Source organism: Sinohyriopsis cumingii, chromosome 8 (assembly GCF_028554795.1).
Source record: "Sinohyriopsis cumingii isolate HCF-2022 chromosome 8, ASM2855479v2, whole genome shotgun sequence".
Lineage (NCBI taxonomy): Eukaryota > Metazoa > Mollusca > Bivalvia > Unionida > Unionidae > Sinohyriopsis > Sinohyriopsis cumingii.
In genome coordinates, this window is record NC_142968.1 from 116,602,695 (window position 1) to 116,627,142 (window position 24,448).

The 24,448-nt window shown below is 37.0% G+C and overlaps 1 protein-coding gene across 1 annotated transcript in view; it reads right to left on the reverse strand.

The window, feature by feature from the left end:
- Window positions 1-4,816: 4,816 nt before the first annotated feature.
- LOC149794468 (uncharacterized) overlaps window positions 4,817-24,448 on the reverse strand; it is a 77,021-nt gene continuing 57,389 nt past the window's right edge. The window contains exons 4-5 of the mRNA XM_089969118.1: window positions 20,116-20,340; window positions 4,817-7,342 (exon numbers count right to left, since the gene is read on the reverse strand). Of these exons, the coding sequence (XP_089825244.1) occupies window positions 5,377-7,342; window positions 20,116-20,340 (2,191 nt within the window). The 3' untranslated portion in view covers window positions 4,817-5,376. The remainder of the gene's footprint in view (window positions 7,343-20,115; window positions 20,341-24,448) is intronic.

A 24,448-nucleotide genomic window follows, 5' to 3' on the forward strand; every position in this document is an offset into this window, starting at 1 on the left:
GACTGGGGGCTCGGAGCTTTACCTCTCTATATCACTAATTTCACTTCCTACAACATCAAGCCTGGGTGGGACTTCCATAGTAATTTAAATAATATATTGGGAGCACCCCACCCCAACCCTACCAAACCCACATACATAGACTGTCATAAATTTTTTTTACACGTCAAAATATATACCCACTTTCCATCCTCACTAATAAGCATTCTTAACATTTCAGGGAGTTATATAACACTGGTCAACAGTGAAATCATTACTGACTTGAAAAGGCCCTAATCTGTAGTATTTTGATGTGCCGAACACGAATATAACCGTGAAAAATTTGTATTGGCTCTCGTTTTGAAGATATTCATATACCTCATTTTCTATGTTTCACTGTGTAAATTTCTCCAGTAGGACTGCAGCAACATCCGGAATAATGATGTAACATTGCATAATACCATCATGCTCACATCATCCACAGTTGATTGCATCATTTTCTGATGCAATGCAATACTAATGCCATGCGGCTGCTGAAGTAAGTTGACGTCAGCAGTGTACTATACATGTGTAGGCCTATTATACTAATGCCAGGCGGATGCTGAAGCTGACGTAAGCAGTGTACTATATAAAGCCCAATCAGATAGGTTCAGCATTTAAAATATTTTAGACGTTGTGCGAGACAGTTCAAGCTACTGTTACATAAAACTTATTATTTTATCCATTTACGTACAATAAAGAACAGTAATGCCTCGAAAGTGTGTTAATACCGCGGACAATTTTTGCTATATTTGTGGGGAAGTGACATTTGCCAACCAGAAGAAAAGTATCAATTCTCAAGTGAAGAAGGCATATCATCTTTACTTCGGATGCAAGGTTGGTGACCAAGACAAGTCTTGGGCTCCGCATATATGCTGTGCTACATGTACAACACAGCTTTCACAGTGGTTGAATTGCAAAAGGTCATCAATGCCGTTTGCAGTCCCAATGGTGTGGAGAGAGCCAAGCAACCACCTAAATGACTGTTACTTCTGCTTGGTTCCTCCTCTTTCCGGCGGAATAACGAAGCGAAAGAAGTCGAGAATAGTCTACCCAAACATTCTGTCTGCATTGAGACCAGTTCCACATGGTGAGGGACTTCCTATTCCAGAACCTCCAGCAGAATATTCTCTTGATTCATCTGACGAAGACAAAGGTGAGTCGACCTGTTCTTCTCCTGGTCCATCAGCATGCAGTGATCCAGATTTTCACTGTGGTGCATCATCAACCCCACACAGAATAACACAGGAAGAACTAAATGACCTGATTCGTGATTTGGACTTATCAAAGAACAAGGCAGAATTGCTAGGATCAAGACTCCAACAATGGAATCTTCTAGAAGAAGATGTCACAATTACTGCATATCGAAAGCGCCACCAGCAATTGGAGCCTTTCTTCAGAAAGGAAAGTAATCTGATATTCTGTTCCGATATTGAGGGCCTCATGAATGCTTTAAAAATCACTCATGACCCACAAGAATGGAGACTATTTGTGGACTCTTCGAAACTGAGTCTCAAGGCTGTGCTTTTGCACAATGGAAACATTCTTCCATCTATTCCAGTAGCGTATGCTGTCCACATGAAAGAGACATACGATAACTTAAGGCAGCTACTGAATTCCATTGAGTATAACAAGTACAGCTGGCACCTCTGTGGTGATTTGAAGGTAGTTGCCCTTTTAATGGGACTGCAGCAAGGATATACAAAATACATGTGTTTCTTATGCGAGTGGGATAGCCGAGCAAGGGAAATGCACTACATGAGGAAGGAATGGACTCACAGGCAGAATGTAGCCATTGGAGAGAAGAATATCCAACACCCAGCTCTGGTTGAGGCTCAGAAAATCTTGCTACCACCCCTTCACATCAAACTAGGTTTGATGAAGAACTTCGTGAAAGCCATTGACCGGACTTTGCCAGCATTCCGATACCTGCATGAAAAATTCCCTCGACTCAGCGAAGCAAAGATTAAAGAGGGAGTTTTTGTGGGTCCTCAGATTCGAGAGCTTTTCAAAGATGACCGGTTCAACAACTTGCTGGAAGGTGACGCGAAACAAGCATGGAATGCTTTTCGCCTAGTTTCTACAAACTTCCTCGGAAATGTTAGGGCAGAAAACTATAAGGAACTAGTAGAAGACATGTTGATGAAGTATAAGAAACTTGGCTGCAATATGTCTCTAAAGATTCACTTCCTTCATTCCCATTTGGATTTCTTTCCTAGCAACTGTGGTATTGTTAGTGATGAACACGGCGAACGTTTTCATCAAGATATCGCAACAATGGAACAAAGATACCAGGGAAAATGGTCCACTACAATGCTGGCTGACTACTGCTGGACACTCCTCAGAGATGCTCCCGAACAGCTGTACAAGAGACAGGCGAAGAAATCTAAGATGTAGTCAATGACTTGATTTTTTATAGGTAGGCTATTACAGTTGACCTTTTACTATTGGAATGCATTTCGTTATGTAAACATTAATTTCTTGCAGATTACAAAAAAACTAGAGCCAATTTTGCAATTTGACTGTCATATTCGTGTTCAGCACATAAAAATTGATAAGAATTGACTAATTTTATTTCAGTAACATGACTTTTGTAAAAATTTGTTGTCCAGTGTAATCCAACGCCTTTAAGAAATCAATAGAAAAGACAAAAGGACTCCCGGGTCGCTTTTTGTATTTCCGAGCTAATATTTTATATGTAAATACGTTATCAACCGGACAGTACTCCTTTCAGAAGATAGATTGCGTTTTATAGATCACCTCTCTTGCATTACTATAAGAGCGTATAATACAAGGTGACGTCGGATCCTTTGTTAGCACATCGTTGATTCACTTAAACTAAATAATAGTTTTTGGGTTAATCTGAGCACCTTTCGTGTATTAGACGCATGACTCTTTCTCTCCATCCAGGTGAGAAGTTTCTAGATTGAAATAGGTTGATATTAAAGCAATATGTTTTAACGTGTTTAACATCTCAGTCAACAGCCCCTCTACCCTCCACCCTTACCGTTTCCTTGCTTTCCCAGACCGAATGGCAGTTAGCATCAAATGGAAGAAAATGGTTTAGTGGTAGCATTTTTTGATCTGTCATTGTTATACACTATGTTTGTTTTCTTTAATATAGTGAAACGTTCTCCTGTAAGTGTTTACTGTAATTTGGTCTGCTCCTAAACCGTTAAAGGTAAACGTATGAAAATGTGACTGATGATATTCATATGTCTGCAGACCGTACCAACACTTAAGGAATCTTGATCACGCCCTGAGAGTCGGTTTAGGGGGAAGGAGTGATTTTAAATAAATTTCAAGCAGCTCCCGAGTTATGTCTCACTTCTTTGAGAGGTGATATATATATTCTCACAGACTCAAGAATCAAACACAAAAACTATCACCCCTGGACGATGCCCCAGGATTTCGCCTATCCCGAATAACATAACCCTTGTGTTATAATATAAACTTATCGAGATTCCCACTCTTGAACCAAATGTACACTTACTGGGTATGGAAGGATAATTTAGTGCATACCATTGATTTTGACCCCAGCATCCATTGACACATGCACCGCCTTATACCCTGTGTCATAACTTTGACAACAATATTGAGATCTCCACACTATCGCCACGTATAAACTTTATGTGCATGAGTAGCCCAGCCGCCCAGCCGCCCCCCCCCCCACCACCGCAACATAGCTTCTGGATCATTGAATACAAACTTTTGAGATACCCGCCCTAGAACTTACCCAAAGGAATCTACCCAAGAGGCTGAATCTTCGGGGTGAAGGTCAAAACGGTCAAGGGCAGGTATACGCGTGTTTTACAAAAATCTGCCTTAGAACATATTACGCTGATTAATAAAAAGATGTTTACAACATCCGGTAATTTAAATATGAAACTAGCCACTATGAAATTGTAGTCGTTCGTTTTGGTTTTTTTTCCCATTTTTTTTTCTTCTTTTTTTTAAAACCGATTCTGGTAATAGCAAGATTTCGTATGTATTGTTCATGCAATATAATATGTATTATTAATAATCATAATTATCATTGCGAAATTTCGCGGAGTAGATCCATTTTTAGTGGGCCCGGTTCTATGCATTTACCCAAGCTCTCAAACATTTATTTTAAATATCATTGGGTCAGGACCATAAAAACTGCAATTTATATCTAAATTTTTGATACATGTATATCCTTTTTGTTCTTCTTGTCGTTTTCGTACGGTACATACATACAACTCTAAGAGTATATTGTTTGGTTGGTTTTTACATCAATTTCAGTTTTAAAATTTCCTAACTTTGTTTTGGAATTTTAGTAATTTGAAAACTTGCATGAGTCAAGAATTATCGATTCATTTGTCGCTTCCTGAAACGGGTTTATTTTACCACCGACTTTTCCCCAGAAATATGTCTATCAGTAATTGATATTGTCAGTATCGTTATCGTTGTTGCTTTTCATTTGCCTTCGCTTTTGCTGTCAAGTTTTCAGCCTTCTACACAAGTACGATATTGTAACAATATACAGACAGATAGATGGCAAAAAAGGTAGATTGGTTAGATTGGAAGATAGGTAGGCCAGAAAGTATGTTAATAGATACATAGATAGATACATATATTACTCCCATCGTGGCTGTGAAATACGGTTTGGATGATTAGAGAGAGAGAGAGAGAGAGAGAGATGGGTCAGTTGCATGCTACTCTACAATCCACGTTTGGTGCCTCATTAGATAAACATTCTGAAGTAAATTTATATTATTTATATGGAGAAAAACTGAATAAATTTAGGGTTTATATTTTATTAATGAACAATATGAGATCTTTTTTCCAGTTTATTTTATGTTATTTATTTCATCCAATAGTAAAAAGACATAGCAGTAAACTTAGTCATGATTTAATTGACAATTGCATACGGGATTATAAAGTAAACAAAATTTGGATACTGGTCTCCTAGCCATGTTTTCCAAACTCATAGGCATTTTAAAGAGCGTTCGGTCTGAAATATTCGGGGGCAAAAATGGGGATTTTATGAAAAAATCTTAAGATATATGGATAATGATGTGCTAAAATTACATACAAATTAACCGATATTAATAACATAATGCAATAAAATAATGTAAACCTTCATGATCCATTACCGCAACTTTTGTATTGAGTGCAATATTATAATGAATCATCATAAGTTCTTTTTCTCCGTTATTTGCATTACGATTTGCAAGAAAACATACAGTGATATTATAGGGTTTTGTGACCAAATTAAAGATTAAAATAATATCTTATTTTAAAAGATATGGTCATTTTATAGCGATTTATATAAATTATAGGGATTGCCGGAAATTCTGGACATAATATATCGAGAATAAATATCGGCAGTCAGAACTATTTAAAGACAAAAATCTGACACTTGTTTTTCTTGTCACCATAATTGGTAAGGAGGAATTTATTACCACTTTTATTGAAGGTCAATTTCCAAGGACATTCTGGTATTCCGGTTTTAATGATCTGAATAAGATTACCATTCGGCAGAAGCTGGTGAATGTTATTTGATGCATATCCTGCCACATATACAGTATCGTCTCTGTCAACGCCTATACCCACGGGTCTCATTAAATTCTCACTCTTGTAGACGAAGTATAACAGTCCATCCAGTCCAAAGCAATACACGGTATTGGTGTCATAACATGACATACAGAGTCGTGTCTTTGACTCGTTGACAGCTAGATAGGTATATGGTTCTCCCTTCTGGTCAATCTCGTGATAGTACTCTTCCTTTCCCTGTGTGGTCAGGATACTCCAGTAGTAGTGTCCATTACCAGGATTGTTAAATCCAGAGATTACCAACTTGTCCCCGCTAAGAGCAGCAATCCCATCACAGTAATACCTGGTAGTAAAGCTACGGGTTGGTGTGAGTGGGGCAGTGCAGGTCAGGAACTGGATCTTCTTCTCCCTAGGTATAGTTACAGCTACTTCAACATTTCCTATCAAACACACATCCCATAGATCTTGCAGTGTGTAGTCTGAGAGGAGTGTGTGCTCAGGGCTGTACAGACAACACGTGCTATTCACCCAGTCACTAAGCAGTATGGAACCATTGGGCAACCAGACTGAACCTCTGTAACATGGTGTAAATCCACCGCTGGGACTCTTTATCTCTATGACTGAATCTAATGTCGGTGTTCTGAAGATTCCATCCAAACAAAGTCTGACTACATTGACCTTGGTTTGGACAGTAGCAAGCTGATCATCAGCAAGGGACATCAGTGTCTTCAAATTGTTATGGAGGGTGAGTGTGATATCCATTGACTCTGTATTCACGTACTTCTTCATTATTTGTTCCCTATAATTGGTCAGATGCGTTTTGATTTGCTGTGCGGTAAGGAACACCTGGGTCTCGTTCCCCAATCGGAGGATAGCGTCCAGCAACTGGCGAGAGTCCTGGACAGCGGCCAGTAGTGACTGGCACTGGTGATTCAGATCGTTGCACTTTATGGCCTCTTCCTTGTAGATTTGTCTCACCTTCTGCTCAACGTCCTTTTCTATAATATCGAAAAGTTTGTTAACTTGTTCGCGAGCATTTTTGATGGTAGAAAGAATTTCACTTGTTTGGGTCTCTAATCGCTTTATATTACTTTTGTTTGCTTGTATATGGTTCATTAAATATTCATCGGTTCGAGTTAATATTTCAATAATGTCTCGTGGATCCTCGTCAAGGGCTGATTTGGCGTTAGTTTTCAAATCCACCATTTCATTACAGCTTCTGTGATCAATGATAGAGCATTTAACACAGCAAACAGTTTTATGATCCCTGCAAAAGTATTCTATTTCTTTGTCATTATGCATAGCACAGTTGGAAGATAAATTCAAATTCATGATGACATCAGGAGTTTTTGAAAGTTCATCCATGGTCAAAACCCTGTGCGATTTTACAGCCCTTACTCTCTTATGGAAATTTATGCAACTTTCACACAAGTATTCCTTACATTCAACACAACACCCCATCGCTATAACGGAATTTTCTTCAGACGAACAAGGGTCACACAGATAGTTTACTTGCACTTTCTCCTCTCCAAGTAAGGCAAGTAGAGCTGTATTTTGGGGAAAGAGACTCGCCCATTCCTTCGGACCCTTACCTTCAGCAACAGGAGGATACGTGGGTCTACGGCACACAGGACAGTTAAAACAAGGCTTATCTCCCACTGTGTAATCAGAGGTTACAATGTAAGAAGACAAACAATGCTGACAGAACGTGTGTAAACACGTTAGAGTCCGAGGTACCTTGAGCCTTCCGATACAAATAGGACACGTTGGTTCTTCATTTGTTGTACTTAACATTTCTTCTGCCATACTTCATGTAACACTTACTAGACTGGTGATATTCTGATATGATTTCCTTCCTGTAATCCAATAATTAAGTTCAGTTCTACACTCTAACATAAGGTATGTATGAATGCGTAATGGCTGCTAACTGTACTCATTTAACTTCCTTGTATTAAACCGAAGTGACCTATCTTGGCCTTCGCACCCTAACCTCTGCTATCCACCAATCATATTGTCGTATATTGAAATCTACCGCAATGAGTACAACGTACGCAGTGCTCCCCTAATACCCTCCATTTTGATTTGTTTTGTAACGCATTGTAACGTCAGTCACGGGGTGTTTCGGGAGTTTCAATGATCTCGAGGAGTTTTGATTACGTTACATCCTTTTTTACTAGTCTTTTGAATACCAATACTGCATTTAATTATACGTGGACCTAATCCTGCGTTCATGTGATCTCATCTGTAAACAATGAAGCAAAATAGTGTTTATTAAACACAACACAAATATCCATCTAATCTACAAGGAATAAATTGTTAGATGTTACATGTTACAACAACGGGTTGATCTTGATCTTCTTCAGCGTTAACTTCATGCGACTTGATACGGTATCTCTTTATATATCATTTTGTATTTATTTTCAGTTAGAAGCGATGAAATATTACATTTGTAATCAACGTGGTACAAGATAGGTTTGGAACAGCACTAACTGATATTGACCTAGTCCGATAAATCAACCCCAACCCCCCACCCCCGATCTGATTGATACTGATCGATGATACCAATATCATCACGGATGAGGGGCTTATTCATCGGCCTAATATTTACATAATTCTGATGGACAATTATATATATATATATATATATATATATATATATATATATATATATATATATATATATATATATATATATATATATATATATATGTGTGTGTGTGTGTGTGTGTGTTTTGATGAGTGCGGAGGGGAAGGGGGTTGGCGGGTATGACCATAATTGTTTCTAAGGTTCTCTTTTTATGTTATTTTCAAAATAATAACAGACTGAAGTTTGCAAGATATTGTATTGCTGAGCGTATAGGTCATATATCAAAACATTTTTGTCAATAACAAGACTTAACTATTATCATTAATAGAATTGGTAAACCATCCTTCTCAAGTGATGGACGAAAGGTGTAATGCATTTCTAATCCCTTGCCAATATGAGCATCACTTTAAGTTCTATGCAAAATATACATGGAGAAATAATGCACAATTTAATAATCTGTACCATGCATTGTTTTGAAAACACTTCCTCTCAAGATTACTACTTATGTGCCTCTGTGTATGTAAGTGTGTGAAAGGTATTTTTCTAATCTGTATGAATCAAAGAAACCGGCTAAAATTTCTCAAACTGAGAAAGGAAATTGTTAGGCTGTAAATACATTTTCGACAGCTATATTTATATATATCATTTTGTAAAGATTTCTGTAAATTGATTTTTTTTCATTACGAACAAGTATTGTGTATGTTTGCATGTGTAAGCAATTGAGAAATATAAATGAATCAGAGATAATAAAATTATTACAAAATTATTACACACTGACTAATCGGCGATTTTACACTCATTACAAAAATCAAGTTGGTTACTTAGTCGATATTCCCGATTCAATAAGGAATAAGTAACCAGTTACTAATTCAAGAAGGGATAAGTAACCAGTTACCAATTCAATAAAGAATAAGTAACCTATTACTGAATCCAGATTCACACATTCTGACATCGAGTTGGTTATGTATTCCTTATTCCCGATTTAATCAGGAATATGTTACCAATTACTTATTGTCTATTCAAACATGCGACAGATTTAAACACTGTTCATGGCATTCACTCCATAGGGCATCCCCTATAATATATTTTGATGAAGCAATTAGTCTACCTCAAAGAGAGAAATACGAGTGTTCATAGTACCAGATAAATAAAACTGGATACAAAGAAATGACCCATTATATTAAAATTTTCAATGACGTGAACCCTTCCTTAAAATATTTTCATCTGAACCCCTATTTGACACTGAGCAGCAGAGAGGGTGAACAGCCTCTAATTGACTCACTCTCGAATCGCAAAAATAAGCCTTCCTGAAAATCACAAAAAAGTCGCAAAAAAGATCGCAGCGGTGACGGGGGGGGGGGGCAACACAGCGCCCTCGTTGCTGCTACTATCCAAAAATTTTCTCAAGACCTATACGGTAACGCGATCGTGGCCCATGCAAGTTTATTGTTATAAATCCATGCGGGGATAACTGAGCCTGACTAACAAAAAATTCAAACTTAATTATGTCCATATCTCCGCTGCACCAAGTCTGATGAATATTTCGCAAAGTATGTGTATCAACACTATTAAATACAGCTAAAATATTGCAGTTATCTCTGGTCATTTTTGGTGTTTGTGTATATCGCTGTGTAACATAAATTACATCTGTGTTTTTATGTCTACCGCGTGAAAATATTCTAGCAGGATTTGATTGCTTATCCAGCATTGCATCGTCGTATACAACTAAATTATTAAAAAAATCCATCAATATCATCTACAGATGGCGTTTCATTAATGTCAGTAATAAATTCAATAACATCATCACCGTTTTCATCCAACAACTTTGCGTTTTCATTAAAGTCTTTAAGTACATCGTAGCATCGCTGGTCATCTACAGACGGAGTTACTAAATACAACTTGTCCCATTTGAGCCATCTCATTATCAAATTAAGCAGCAGTTGCGTTTTACCACTTCCAGATGGACCTATTATGATCATTCGGATAGAATTTGGTAGCGCTGGATGATGCCTGACGGGCTCTTGCTTTCGTGTCGCCGAAAATCAATTACATCCATGTTGTAGAAATATAATAAATAATATGGATTTACATTGTGTAAAATGCAGGTCGCGTACCTACACAAGCGGACTAACAACTATTACAACACAAAATAACAGATCAGCAGTTACAGGTAAGTGTGAACGATGTGGTACAAAGAAATTTAAATTTTTTTTCAAAAGGCGGAGTTTAAAAAAAGGAGGTGATATTGCCGCCCAGTTAACAAAGTTGCCAGGAACTCCATGGGCGAAATATCCAGGAGAAAAACATCTTCCACGATATAATTACTGTGGTCCTGGTACTCGACTTGATATCAGGCTTGATAATCAAGATCAGCCAAAACCAGGTCAATATCCAGTAGATGCTATTGATCAAGCGTGTTACGCTCATGATGTAGCTCATAAAAGTAAAAACCTACAAGATAGACATATTGCAGATGTAAAATTAATTTATGCGCTAAATTCCACAAAAAATAAATCTTTCAAAGAATCATTAGATAATTGGTTGGTGAAATCTGCGATGAAAAGTAAGCTTGTATTGGGAGCTGATAATTAATCAACCGATTATTATTATAATGGAGTCGATTTATTATAGCCCAAGAGGATATTGCAAAGGTAGAGCAGCAAGTAGTAAACTCGCTTAAGCAGCAGGTGTCGAACGTTCTACTGCTGAAAAATGGTTAGCACGACAGGCAATATGGCAAATTTTATCTACCACCGCTTAAAACAATACAGTAGGCACATTTTGATTTAGCGTTCCTATTGAAGTTCATCACTCTGATATTTTATTTTTACCACACGATATTATCAAAATTGGAAGACGTTGTGTAACATACAAATACGCGTTAACTGTCGTTGATGTTGCAAGTAGATATAAAGAAGCAGAGCCGCTACTAACTATACTAACTAAAACAACAACTGAAGTAGCTTCTGCGTTTGAACGAATTTATCGACTTGGTAGTCTATGATGGCGACAGCTGCTACAAGTTAATCCTGGCAAATAATTTCAGTGCGTAGTATAATCATTGATGAAACAACATAACGTCAAAATACGACGAGGACATACTGCAATTCATCGTGATCAGGCAATTATTGAACGATTTAATCGAATGCTTGCTGAGAGATTGTTTGGATATCAGTATGAGAAGGAAATAATTCAAGACAAAAGATCTCGCGAATGGGTTGCAAGATTACCAAGTGTGATAGCTGCATTAAATAATGAAATTACTCGAACAACTGCCATGAAACCTATTAATGTAATTACCCCCAAAAAATATATCCGTACAACGACGTGATTTTTCAAAACAACCAGTGCTGGATAATGTGACTGTAAGATATTTATATGAACCCGGTGAACCTGAAGTGGTAAAAAAAGAGCAACTGATCCTATCTGGAGTAATACGACACATACAATTTCCAATCTGGTAAGATCCACGGGTAGATCCGCAATCTACAGACTAGATTCAACTGCTCCTCAACGTGGATTTACACGTGAACAATTACAAGTAATTCCTGAAGACACACAATTAACACCGCGATCACTTAAATAGAACCCCTACGTCGATTACACTCAAGACAGGTCAACATCACATTTTCGCGTGTATAACCAAGACTACTATCTTTTCTATCCACGGTAAATTGTCTTGGATCATTATTTTAATATCGCCACAACATTATACAATTACAACTTGTACAATAATTATTCTGTTGTTATCACATCTGTATTTTTCAACAACAGCCAATAGAGAAACATTTTTAATGTATCTAAAGATACTGTACATATCTCAATCCAAATGATGATCCTTGGAATATATTTCTCTCCCATTCGATCAGGAGTCCATGCGTTTCCCTTCCATCGAGAAGAGCTAAGATAAGCACATGATTTTACTTCTCGTTCTCTCATTTCTTCTACGAGTCTGTGTGTAGGTGTTAAAACAACCATATCATCCGAATTCTGTCGAAATAATTCGATCCCTTGAGATGTTTTATCAGAACCTCCCGGTCCGTTTAGATAAAGTCTTGTGACTGGATACTGGTTCATACACGGACGGTGCAGATGATAATTCTGATATCTCATTATTTTTTTAATAAATATTTTGAAAAAAATTATATAACATTTATTGGGGTTTTTTTCCATTTACCCCACGATGCATCATAAGCAGTAAATTGAGTCAGTAATTCTGTAAATTTTTTCGATATAAAACGAATCCGAATCACCGCGGTGATAGGGAATCTATTTATCATCGATAATAAATTTATAGAAACATAAGCGAGCATTGAGGATCTTAAATGAGTAAACTGAGGTGACACATCATCAATATGACCAATAATTGTACCTAACTGTGTTCCGTTAGACAAGTAAGCGTTTTCTCGACTTACAAATATATCTCTCTTTGTTGCATCGGCGATTATAAAATCATATTCAGCATCGTCTAGAATTAATCGTGTATAATGTCGTTTATGATCGTATGCCCCGCCTTGAGTAAATTTACTGATTATTATTCTACCGAGATCCTTTGCGGTTGTATCATCATCAGGTGGTGGTAACCAAACTTCGGTCTGAGGACGGTATGATATAATTGCTTCACTTACAATCAACGATATCAATATCGCTGCATCGAGCATATATCGCAAATAAAACTATTGGTGCCCAACGTTTTTCTGAAAAATGCCTACCAAACCAAATATAACAGATCGGATGAAGACCTTTAGCAAACTCGATTGATACAATAGGAGTGAATCCAGTTAGATCAAAATCAGGTAGTGGTCCATTTATCAATACTCTAGTCATTTCGTTTGTGGGGTTTCCAAATGTTTTAAAATATCTAGAACGCTCTCCGTAACCAAGAAAACTTCCAGGATAACACGCGACCATATCAACCGAGATAACATCTTTGTAGTCTTTGTACGTATTGACCGCAGCTCAGCTGCACGTCTTCTTGAAATTCAAATCGTGTTGGCTTCCACGAATTTTTCTCTCTTGCAAAGTGATCAGCAACTGACGGAACGGTGAAATAATTATTTAGTAATTGCTCAATATTCTGCGATGAAACTTTCTGCGCAAGATTTATGATTTCTTCGTGGAGAGATTCTTTACGATATATTTCGCCGTTAGGTCGTACAAATTGATCATATTTTTCATCATCGGAACTCTTAAATAGCCATACTGATACAGGATCGTTTTTACTTATTTCGTGAATAAAATCAAACATATCTCCTTGATAAAAATCTTGCGGTTCGATCTCGTGGAAATATTGTTACATCTTTAGTCCACGCATGCGCATTATTATCAACAATTTAAATTGGAACTCCCTTCGACTTACTCTTTGATTCGTATAAAATCTCTACGGTTATCGTTTTTACTTGTATTGGAAATTTTACTTTACTTCCTAACTCGGCGACATCATTTATTGTAGCTCCGGTATCCTTAACTAATTGAGCCCATTTGTTTATATTTTCACATCGTATATCCTTTAACCCATTTCAACGCATCGAGTTTTTAAAATGTTCGATTACTTGTTCAGCTACACAATTCAGCTTTGTTTATCATTTAGTTGATAAATTCCATAAATAACTGCTGTCATAGGTTACGCTCGTTCGTAATATGGGTTATCAATACCAATCAACATTCCTGGCTTGGAATTTTTACTTAGCACAGCGGTTTTTCCATTATGAAACAAAAAGGATCATGTTTGTCACGGCTAATCCACTCAGCGGAATCTGTTTCTGCTAGCGCAATAAACTTCATTCTGAAAAATTATCTTTGATCGTTGAGATAATCAATAATCTTTTTCGCCCTCTCATCGTTCATTGTAGCATCGATGACTTTGTCGACACCTTTGTCGATGACTTTGTCATTGCGTGTAATTTTGAATGTCGACCATACGTGAGCTGCCCCATCATCACGAAATTCTTGGGCTCTTCTGTCAAGATCGAATCTATATTCAGGAAACGAAGTTTCCCAGGGTTCGATTGTGGATAATTTCTCAAACTTCTCCATATTATATTTTAGACAAGTATTGAAATAAAAAATATTATATATACAATGACTCAAATAAAGAATCAATGCAAGTGGTTGATAATAGGGTCTTCAACTCACTGTAACAAATCTTGCGTAAATGAATTCTGCGGACATTTACACAGTGTGAAGAGGGGGAGTCTTGGTCCAAAACCGTGCTTACGGTGTAGTGTTGGAGTCAGAGGAAAAAAAGCAGTTGTGTGTGCAATGTGGTGGTAAAAGATATAGAGAACTAAAACGATATTTTGATAAAAAAATAAGAACGTTGACTCTGTCAAGGACAACGTCAAAGACTCAGCTCTTGATAAAGTTATAAGAACCCCTGAAGGTTATATAGATAGATTTGTAAAGACAAATTATAATTTAGACAAATAATATTATATATAAAATGGAGCAAAAAGAATTTGTCAGACATCCCATCATCAAGAATTATGAAGCATCTCGTGGTGGTGTAATCAGAAACTCAGCTGAGAAAGCCAGTTGGCACTGTTGATAATATTGGTTATCTTAGATTCAACGCTGGGGGGAAGAGGTATTACAATCATAGGTTTGGGTACGAGACTTTTCACGGGGTGATCAAAAACGGTATTGTGATCGATCATATTGACGGACAAAAACTCAATAACTCTTTACACAACCTTCAAGCTATTACACAGAGTGAGAAGTCTGCACGTGGCAATTCTGGGAGATGTAAATCTTTTTCAAGGAGGGCAGTTAAATCCATAAATACTGAGACCCGTAAAGAAATAATATTTCAGTGAGTGACCGCGGCTGGTAAGTATTTTGGTATCAATCCACCGGGGGTTGAATATGTAGCAGATGAAAAATCAATTTGGCCTTTTCACACAAGTATGAACAATGGATTTCATTTGAATACCTCCCGTTTGTATTCGATACGAACAATATCTTTGATAAAATCAAAGGAGATAACTCTGCCGCGAATATGTAATGTGGTTGATAGAGTTATCGTTGTTCATTTGACACTGTCCCTGATTTTATCCTTGACATTATCAAGGAAGATAGATTGCAGGACATTTGTAAATAAATCTTTTTTATGGTTAATTGTCTTTACGGGAATTTCTTGGGTCAGGTGTTCCTAAAGTCATATAATCTAATGGCTGGAAAAGCGAAAAATTTGATCAAACACCTATTACTGTAATTTTGATTCGACAAACACCGAAGTAAATGACTACGGTCTTAAGAGAGCGGTTGGCATTGTATTTCAAGGAAGTATCTACTTGAAGCGCTGACAGTTATCTCCGTTGTTTTTATCAAGGACTGTCAGTAAAGGTAAATGTAATCTTTTATTAAGGATAAATGATGTTTTGTTTTCAGAAGCAATATTCTCATTTTACTGAATCCGTTCGATTTCCTGTTTCATATATATATATATATATATATATATATATATATATATATATATATATATATATATATATATATATATATATATATATATATATATATATATATATTGCGACTATAATTAAGAAAAAATAAATTTACAAACAACAAATAAGCAACGCCCATCGCGTGAGCTATTTCTGGAGTTCCAGGTATCGGTTACCTTATATACTATAGAACCCGTTTTATTATTGGGGGTCCTCTACCGATTGCTCGAAACTCAACAAACAAACATATCACCATATCACACGTGGTGGTTGTGTTTTTTGCACTCTCCCAGGATTGATTTTGGGGGTGCGTGCAAAAATTTGTTGAGTGTAGAGAATGTCTCCCGTGTAGGTTTTGCTGTCCTACTGTAAATACTATATGTACTGTGCCGTCCTGTGCCGTCCTGACTGTAAATACTATATGTACTGTACCGTCCTCCTTAGATCTAAGGAATTAAGGTTTACTGTAACTACCTGATCCTGCTAGAATGTCATTTGGCAATCTAGGGTTTCAGATGAAGATTGTGCTATCCTGTGCCGTCCTTACTGTAAATATATCATCCTGATCCTGCTAGAATGTCATAAGGCAATCTAGAGTTTCACATGTTTTTTCCTTAGATAAAATTTATGTATTGTGTCGTCCTCTACTAAACACGCCCTCCTGAGCCTGCTGGACTGTTGTTTGACAATCTAGGGACTCACAATCTGATTTGTGTTTCATGCCCCTGAGCCTGCTGCACTGTCATATGGCAATCTAAGGTCTCGCATGGGCTTGTGTCGTCCTTAGTGTAAAAAAACACCCTTTTGGACTTGCTAGAATGTCATATGGCAACCTAGCTGTTCACATAAACGTGTAAAATATTTTTCTTTCAAACGTATATTTAGTATATAATGAATTACGAAAATAGCAATAATATTATTTATGCTATTAAAAAATTAGAAAAAGACGGCATAAATATATCTGATGAACGAAATCCTGAAAAAAATTGGTTCTGATTTTGAAACATTAAAAGAACGTAAATATGAAGGTGGATATACACTACTATCAGAATACAGATTTGTAAAACGACATCAAGGGGGATGTTTCAATCGTTGGCTACAGTAAAAGAAAGTGAAGTGAGGGAATTCATCCTTCTCTCTCTCCCTCTCTCACAATAGAAAAAATTAGACTAGAACTATCTCATGAATATGAGGCGAAGGCGAAAAAGACAATCTATACTCGCATAAGACAATTAAGAAAAGTTATGTCAGAAACTGTCAATGAAAATGAAAGTTATAATCATTCTTGGAAATGAAAGTGAAAGTATGTCAGATATTAGTCCTTTTGTCACTGATTTTAGTCGATTTGTCAGTTAAAAAATATCGACCCCCTTGATTTTATCAAGGACTCTGTTAGGGATAAAAATCAAAGGAGGAGATTAATTTTTTTATACTGCTTTTAATGTGCCTTGATCTCTATAACTCTTCAGTGGCATTTTTCAGGTTTGCTCTGCTCCCTTGATTTTATCAAAGGGGGATGACATTCGAAGATTAAAAATCCTCGAAAATCGTAGATTTTTAAGATTTTACATATAGATTTAGACTCAAAACGTCTCCACGAAGGTCAATAAATTATTGCTCTGGCCAGTTAGTTTGAAATTTATTCCTTATAATAGCAGATTATGACATTGTAGATAGATCGGTTCTTGTACAATCAGATATCCGGGTGGTACTTGCGGTGTAAACGTATATAATATATATCCCTGCTGCGCTTGATTTGATACATCAGTGTTTGTCTGATAACTTCCATCAACTGCATCACAAATAAGACTGACCGCGATCGGTGAGGTTATATTTACAATTCCCGGAGAAATATGACGGCCTTCACCGTGTTGATTATTGTTGCATCGGAGAATACTTGGTGGCGGCGTTATTTTTCTCTATGACTCGAGTATTTTTGGAAAGTTTTCGTTGATTAGATCGTTAATTGATTTTTCAGTTCGTTGGTTGCAAGTGATGGTATCACAAATGTCGGCAAATGTTGTTAGGTTATTTTATAACGATCAGGAAATATTTTTTTTCAAATCATGGACGTCCCAATCCCCCTTTTTAATTTTTAACACTTCTTCACGAATTCGCCAATTAATAAACTTAATATCGTCCATGATGTGATTTAAACGTATTTTTTCGATGATTTGTTGCTTTAATTCATCATAATAATATTGTGTAATACTAACAAATAATTTTTTTAAATTACCAAGAACGCGTGAAAGTTCATGTTTAATTTTTTCTGACATTTCATTGATATATTCTTCGTTTATAATTACGTCAAAGCCGTCTGGGTTTGTATAAATATTTTAACCGCTTCTTGAGGATTTGGGAGATAATTACCAGGATAGTAGAAATCCACTATCTTCGTTTTCCAAAAATCTTTTTTTGTATTCTGGTTCCTTTATATATTTCATTTCTTTGTTGTTAAAATCAGACTTTTTTGGTTCTGGCAGTCCTTGGTATTCAGGAGCAACTTCAGGCCATCCTAGCACAGATCTGATCGATTACTGATATATATATCAACGACGTAATCAGGTGAATTTATTTCGTTTGCGGACGATAGCGTTGGTTCGTGTACTGTTATGGGTATCTTGGATTCTTTTTCGTGATAGTTTTTGTTCTACGTTGAAATTCATCATTGATCTGTTTGATCTGACAACTGCCTATGGGTATTCCAACAATTTGCCAATTGGGTGTTCCATCATCTTCTTTCTATTTGCAAACACCAGCGAATTATTTGATCCACCGAATGACCTTGATCTAATATTGGGCCAACTGTAGTACACTCGCAACTGTGCCAGAGCTGTCTCCGCTACTGGAATCGCGGTTGGAAAATTAATACTGAACTCAGGGTTAGTGGAATTTACTGATATCATCGTGGTTTTCATTGGGGTTGTATTTGTGGCTATCTGCTGAAGTAGTTCTGTCATTATTTAAATTTCCATTTTCCAGAATGGCGGTTTTCTAAATCGATGACTTCATTGTAGATCTTAAGTATTGTATCAAATTCAGAATCTGATATCGTCATATCGTTAAGGATTGATGAGATCAACGAAGATAATTTATAATGCTCGGTGTTCTTTCGTCGTTGAGGTAACTGATCGCGCATAAAAACGCCTCTAAAGTTTTTTATTTTTATTTTTTTCTCAGCATCAAGTAAATAAAAATTTGACATAGGTGTAACACCGCTGGTTTTTAACGAAGTGTTCCTGGAAGTCTCAAACCTTTTCCAAGATGAGTTCCTGGAAGTCTTAAACCCAGTCCCGTTGCTTTTTTTAATGCCATTGCAGCAGCGATTCCAACAGCACCTAACGCGGCCGCTTTTTCAACGGCTGAAGTTTCAGCGGCTATCAATGCTGATATTGACGCGAGAAGTGGAAATATCTTAACAGCATCTTAGATGGCTCCGGTGGAAAGTTCAAGTCGTATTCCAGTCTTGGATTATTTGACTTTATTAAGATGTTTAAGTTGGCGTTCTGTCAACGATAACTTGTTTTGACCACCTTAATCTGACTTTTTTTTTAGAGTTATTGTATTTCCTGTTTTTCTTACTGATGCAGTTTGACGTTTCTTAATCTGACCAGGAGTCAGACTGACACTAACATGATGATATGATGACATTTATGATAATACTCGTGTTTTTAAATTGTTACATATTTTCCACTGATGCATCAACGACTTTCATTCTATCACCAACACCTTCCAGGAACTTTACTTTGTCGCTGAGCATGATCGCGATTGCTCTAGCACCAGCAGACATAACCGGTGAACCAGCTGTTCCTGGTGGTACTAGAGCTATGCGAGTTCGAAAGTGTATATCGACGACAGATTTCCTGAATAAATCAAGATGTTCCAACGAGAAGTAATAAATCGGATACAGTGTTGTAAAATCGCGCTGAGATATCTGTAAACCAGTATCGATGTTTTGTATGTGTCACATGTATGATACTAATCGATGATATGCACGTGCAACATGATTATACTCAAAATCCAGCAGTATTTCTTCAGATGGTTCTTGATGTCCGTTTATCCTCAAAGCAACTTCAGAAACTATAAATGGGTCAAATACCATTGGTTTTCCTTCTTGTCTGTTTATTCTGCGGTTGGTCTGAAGCGCAACAAATATATGTCGTGGTGCTGACACTCCCTGTTGTGATGTTATTTGCCACGTGAACAAACTAGCAGCGTTAACGGGAGAACTATCTGTGGACATTGTAAGCCATGATAGCATCGATTTACCACCTGTGTTCATGAAAGAATAATCGCTGTTCTTCAGTAATCGATGGAGTCATTACTGGCATCCACATGGACAGTTTTGTTAGTGTTACCTTACCATCATCAGCTCCAGCAGAATGAGATATTGCATCATCGTCAGTAGGTTTTCTAACAAGTACTACAGTGTGATTGGCGCCAAATATAACCTTTCTAACACTTCTGCAAAATCCCAAAATATGGGTCAGTGGAATTGCGCATGAAAATTCTTCATTGTCGTTTAACATTCCTCGGCGTGCGGCAAACCCCATGTTGTAATCTTCATTCATTAATGCAAAGTCGGTTGCAGCTGCATTCATTCTTGAGTTTTTGTTTTCTGAGCGATCAGATGTGTCTTTTGCAAACATCATTGATGGAACAGCCGATCTTGTGTAGTCGTCAGAGGATCTTGCAAGACCAAGTATTGTCGTGGCAACATCGACATTCTCAAGACATGATTCAATATCCTTTCCATCAATGGAGTATGTGGCTCTGTTGAATAACGCCATAATGCCATTATTAACAAAACCAACTCGATCACCTGAACTTGTAATTCAATTCTTCCTCGTGCGTTGGGTGTGCGCGCATCATTAGAATAATACTGATAATCACGTACAGACTCATCTTTTCTAACTGGTGCATCTACGTCAAATGCTGGGTCAGAAATGCGCTTAAACATTTTATCATAATACGTTTTTCCAAATGGGGTGGTCGTGGAATATTTACCGTCTGCGTCGGGCACGAAGACCACTTCCAGCTATCAGACTTGCGGTTATATTTTTTTCCTTTTCTTTTTCTGTTAGTGGCGACACATCTTGATTTATCAAGGCTGCTAGTTTTTGATTTGCGGCTTGATTTATTATTTTACTGACATCCGCAGGCATAACCTCAGTGGATGTCAATTTTACTGGTTGTGCCGTCTGCCTTCTTCGTAATAGTCGTACTATTCTGTCCTTGACTGCCGTGAAAGCTTTATCAGCAGTACTAACATCTGCACCAGGAGCCTTTTCACGAATAACGTCGATAGCTTTCATTGATAATTCTTTTGCTATCGGTCCTGCCTTTGGAGTCATCCCTCTGAATAATCCCTGAACAATATCACCAAGTCCTTCTCCGTAATATGATTCATATTCAGGTAATCGTGAGTTTACTGCTCTGATCATTACAGGTTTGCGTTCACCATCGTGTATGATCATCTTATTTATTTACTATTTATCTAATCATGGTGACAATTAGTCACTGTAGTCATCATCAAGTTCATCGATAAGTTCCCGGTAAATGTTAATATCCATAACACCGCCTGTGAACAATCGCCGACAGATATCAGCTGCTTCATTAATGATTTCTGGAGAATTATTCCCGGCTCGTTTTCCTCCTATGATAACTTTTAGTCGTTCGACGTCAATGAGGATATTGCTGGAACAAGTAACAAGACCACTTCCTCGTGTAGTCAAGATAGAAAAACCACTTCCAGTAAGTGCATCATAAAATTGTTCTGGAGATTCTCATCGAGAAGGTTGCTGTTTTTTCTGTTGCTGCGGTAGAGAAAGTTGTAATTGTGGTTGTTGTATCCGTAAAATATATGTGTCTATTACGTTAACAAATGTAATATGTCTAATATCTAATATCACTGTTTCTAGCCTGATCAACTCCATGGTGTATACGAAATATCCATTTGTACCAGTTATCACTACTTATAGCATCATCGGCATACTCGGATTTTAAAACTCTTTCTTGCATATCATAACTTCTCACGGCAAACTCAGCTAATTTATCTATGTCTTTAGTTTCTTTTATGATGTAAATATTTTTTTCGGTACATTTATTGTTTATATCAACTTTAGCCCTTGCTTGTTCTGTTTCTGTTTCTGGTTCTGGTATACGATCTTTTATATCACTTATTTCATCACAAATTTGCCAATACCTTCAAATATTTCTTCATCGACGAGTGGAGGTTGATCAGCAGCTATCTCAGTTGGAAGATCTTGAAAAATCTTCTTTGTTTGTTTAGTTCTTTTTGCAATTTTTTCCAGTTTGCTCAGCAGTTTGTTTTAATGCCGGAAGAAGACCTTCAGTAACCGTTACAACTCTTTCAGTAACTTTTGTAACGGGTTTAAATAATTGTTCTGTACCTTCTGCAAATTCAGCTTGAGATTCTTGTCGCGCTTGAAGCTTTTCCTTAACAGCATCTATCAGTGATATATACTTTTTTATTCTTCTCGTCGTTCTCGTGCTAGTCTCGCAGTATAGGATTCTCCAATGTTTGACATTATTTGACATAACTTTTTTAAATTGATAGCAGCAACGAGGGCGCGTTCTTGCCCCCCTCCCCCCCCCCCCCCCCAGTCACCGGCACGATCCTTTTGTCGATTTATTTTGAGATTTTCAGGAAGGCTTATTTTTGCGATTCGAGAGTGAGTCAGTTAGAGGCTGTTCACCCGCTCTGCTGCTCACTGTCCAGTCACGGATCTGCTAAAACAGAAGGAAATGTTAGGAAAAAATTAGCCGAGCCGATTGCTATATAAATATGCATTTCAGTTCCACTTATACCCTCCTTAAATGATTTTGACATGGACCCATCTTTCAGATTATATCTCAAGGGTTATTTTCAATCACAAAAGATAAACATGTCGTGATGAAATTCGTATAGAGTAACCAGAACAAAAAGGTTGGTCCTGACAGGTGCCGTCTTTGCAAAGAAGGTGCATAGTGATCCGATTCTATCAAGTACTTGAACTAATTGAACCCCTGCTTAGAGGACTGATTTCATCCACCCTATGAAAGTTCACTGTTAGGGATATGTTCCAACAGTAGTAAAACTTGAATGAAAATTCGTCCAAAATAGTTCGAGAAATCGGGACCGCATTATATCGCTGATATAAACAGAGCCGGCAAGGACATTATCTATTCAGCCCATATATAGACCCTACAGTTCACTTCTAATATGATTCTGACATGGATCGTTATTTAATACTTTGTATGTAGGGATATATTTGACTCCCAAAAGAAGTATTGACGAAGTTCGCGGAAAGCAGTCAGAGAAATAGGAAGCTCTTCATGGTTACTGACAGATATAAAGTGTCATAGCTTTTGTATGTATGTAGCCAAACTTTGCCATGTGTGAACCCTATTTAGTGAGGATAGATTCAATACCTGTTTGGCAATTCCTATTTATGGGACACTAGAGCTGTGTACAGACTGACACTAAAGCAAATCTTGCCTAAAGGACCGAGAAATGGCACGGACAGCATTGACTAATTTTACAGCTCCAGGACAATAGGAATCACTTCCATGTTGTGGCTATCATAAACATACATACATGATACTTTCATTAAAATCTTAACCTTGTTGACAATGATGCCTCCAACATGGCTGCCAGCAAAGTAACGAGTCAAATCTACGTTATGCGAATGGTAAAGATGTTGCAACAAAATGTCCAGAAAATTTTATTTAATGGTGAATAATTGTTTCTTCATGTGTGAATTTGTGACTTTAAATTTATGTAAATCTATTAAAAAGCTGCCCACATCTTGGCATCAGTAGTATCTTCCCTGTTGTTGCTGTGTGTAGCCTGGTCTTCCTGGTGTCCCTGGTTGCTGTCCTGGATAGTTAGCCTGAAATAAGCACACATGTAGGAAATATGTACTGGGAATACAGCAGTAACAATTATTGTTCAATAGATTAAACAAACGTTTGTCAGAGTAGAAGATTCAGTGGATCACTTTAAAAACAAAAGGCCTCAAGATTATCATCCTCACGATTACATTCCTGCTTTGATGTCTGAATGGTCCACGAATTAATATTAGCCTATCAAATGACATAATTCTGAGTCGAGTGCAAGTATCTGAGATCTAAATTCTTTGAATACTTGAGGCTAGGAGAAGAAACATGCAGGTTCAACAATATTTTGCTTGCTGAACACCTCTGCATCTGGTTTTACCCAAACGTTTGATGCATGCTGTATGGGTGTGCAGTCACCCATCCCAATTCAGTGGCTTTCTCCAGATTCTTTAATTTCCTTTACTTCAGAGAACATCTCACATTAATAAAAATATCATAGCTCTTTGAGTTTTCTAATTGAAATGCTTCAAGTGCTAAATTCAAAATGGTGCAAACAAACAACAATTCCTTTTTCATCCAGAATATTGAAAATGTATTTAAAAAAATCAACATCCATTTACAATGTATTTAAATCCTAAAGCCTATTTAAAATTGGTAATATGACTAACCCTTGGTTTGTGTAGGGACATATTGAAATCTATTGTCAAAAGATTTATTGCTGTAGAATTGATAGCCATATTAAAAATAACTATTTTCTCAAAACCTGATGAATCAAAATCAGTTACGGAAATTAGATTTGTATCATGTTTAATACTGTAAATTTATGGTGGTTATTTCTTTGAAACAAGCATCACAGTTAATCCATTGTTGTTATCCTTTTCAAAACAGATATCACTTGGAATTCATTAATTACACCTATAAAACAAACAATGACAGGAAACCATTCTGGTTATCTCTTGAAACCAGACAATAATGGAAATTCAACTTTGGTTATCCCTTGTAAACATAAATACTGGAAATCTCCTAGGGTTATATCTTT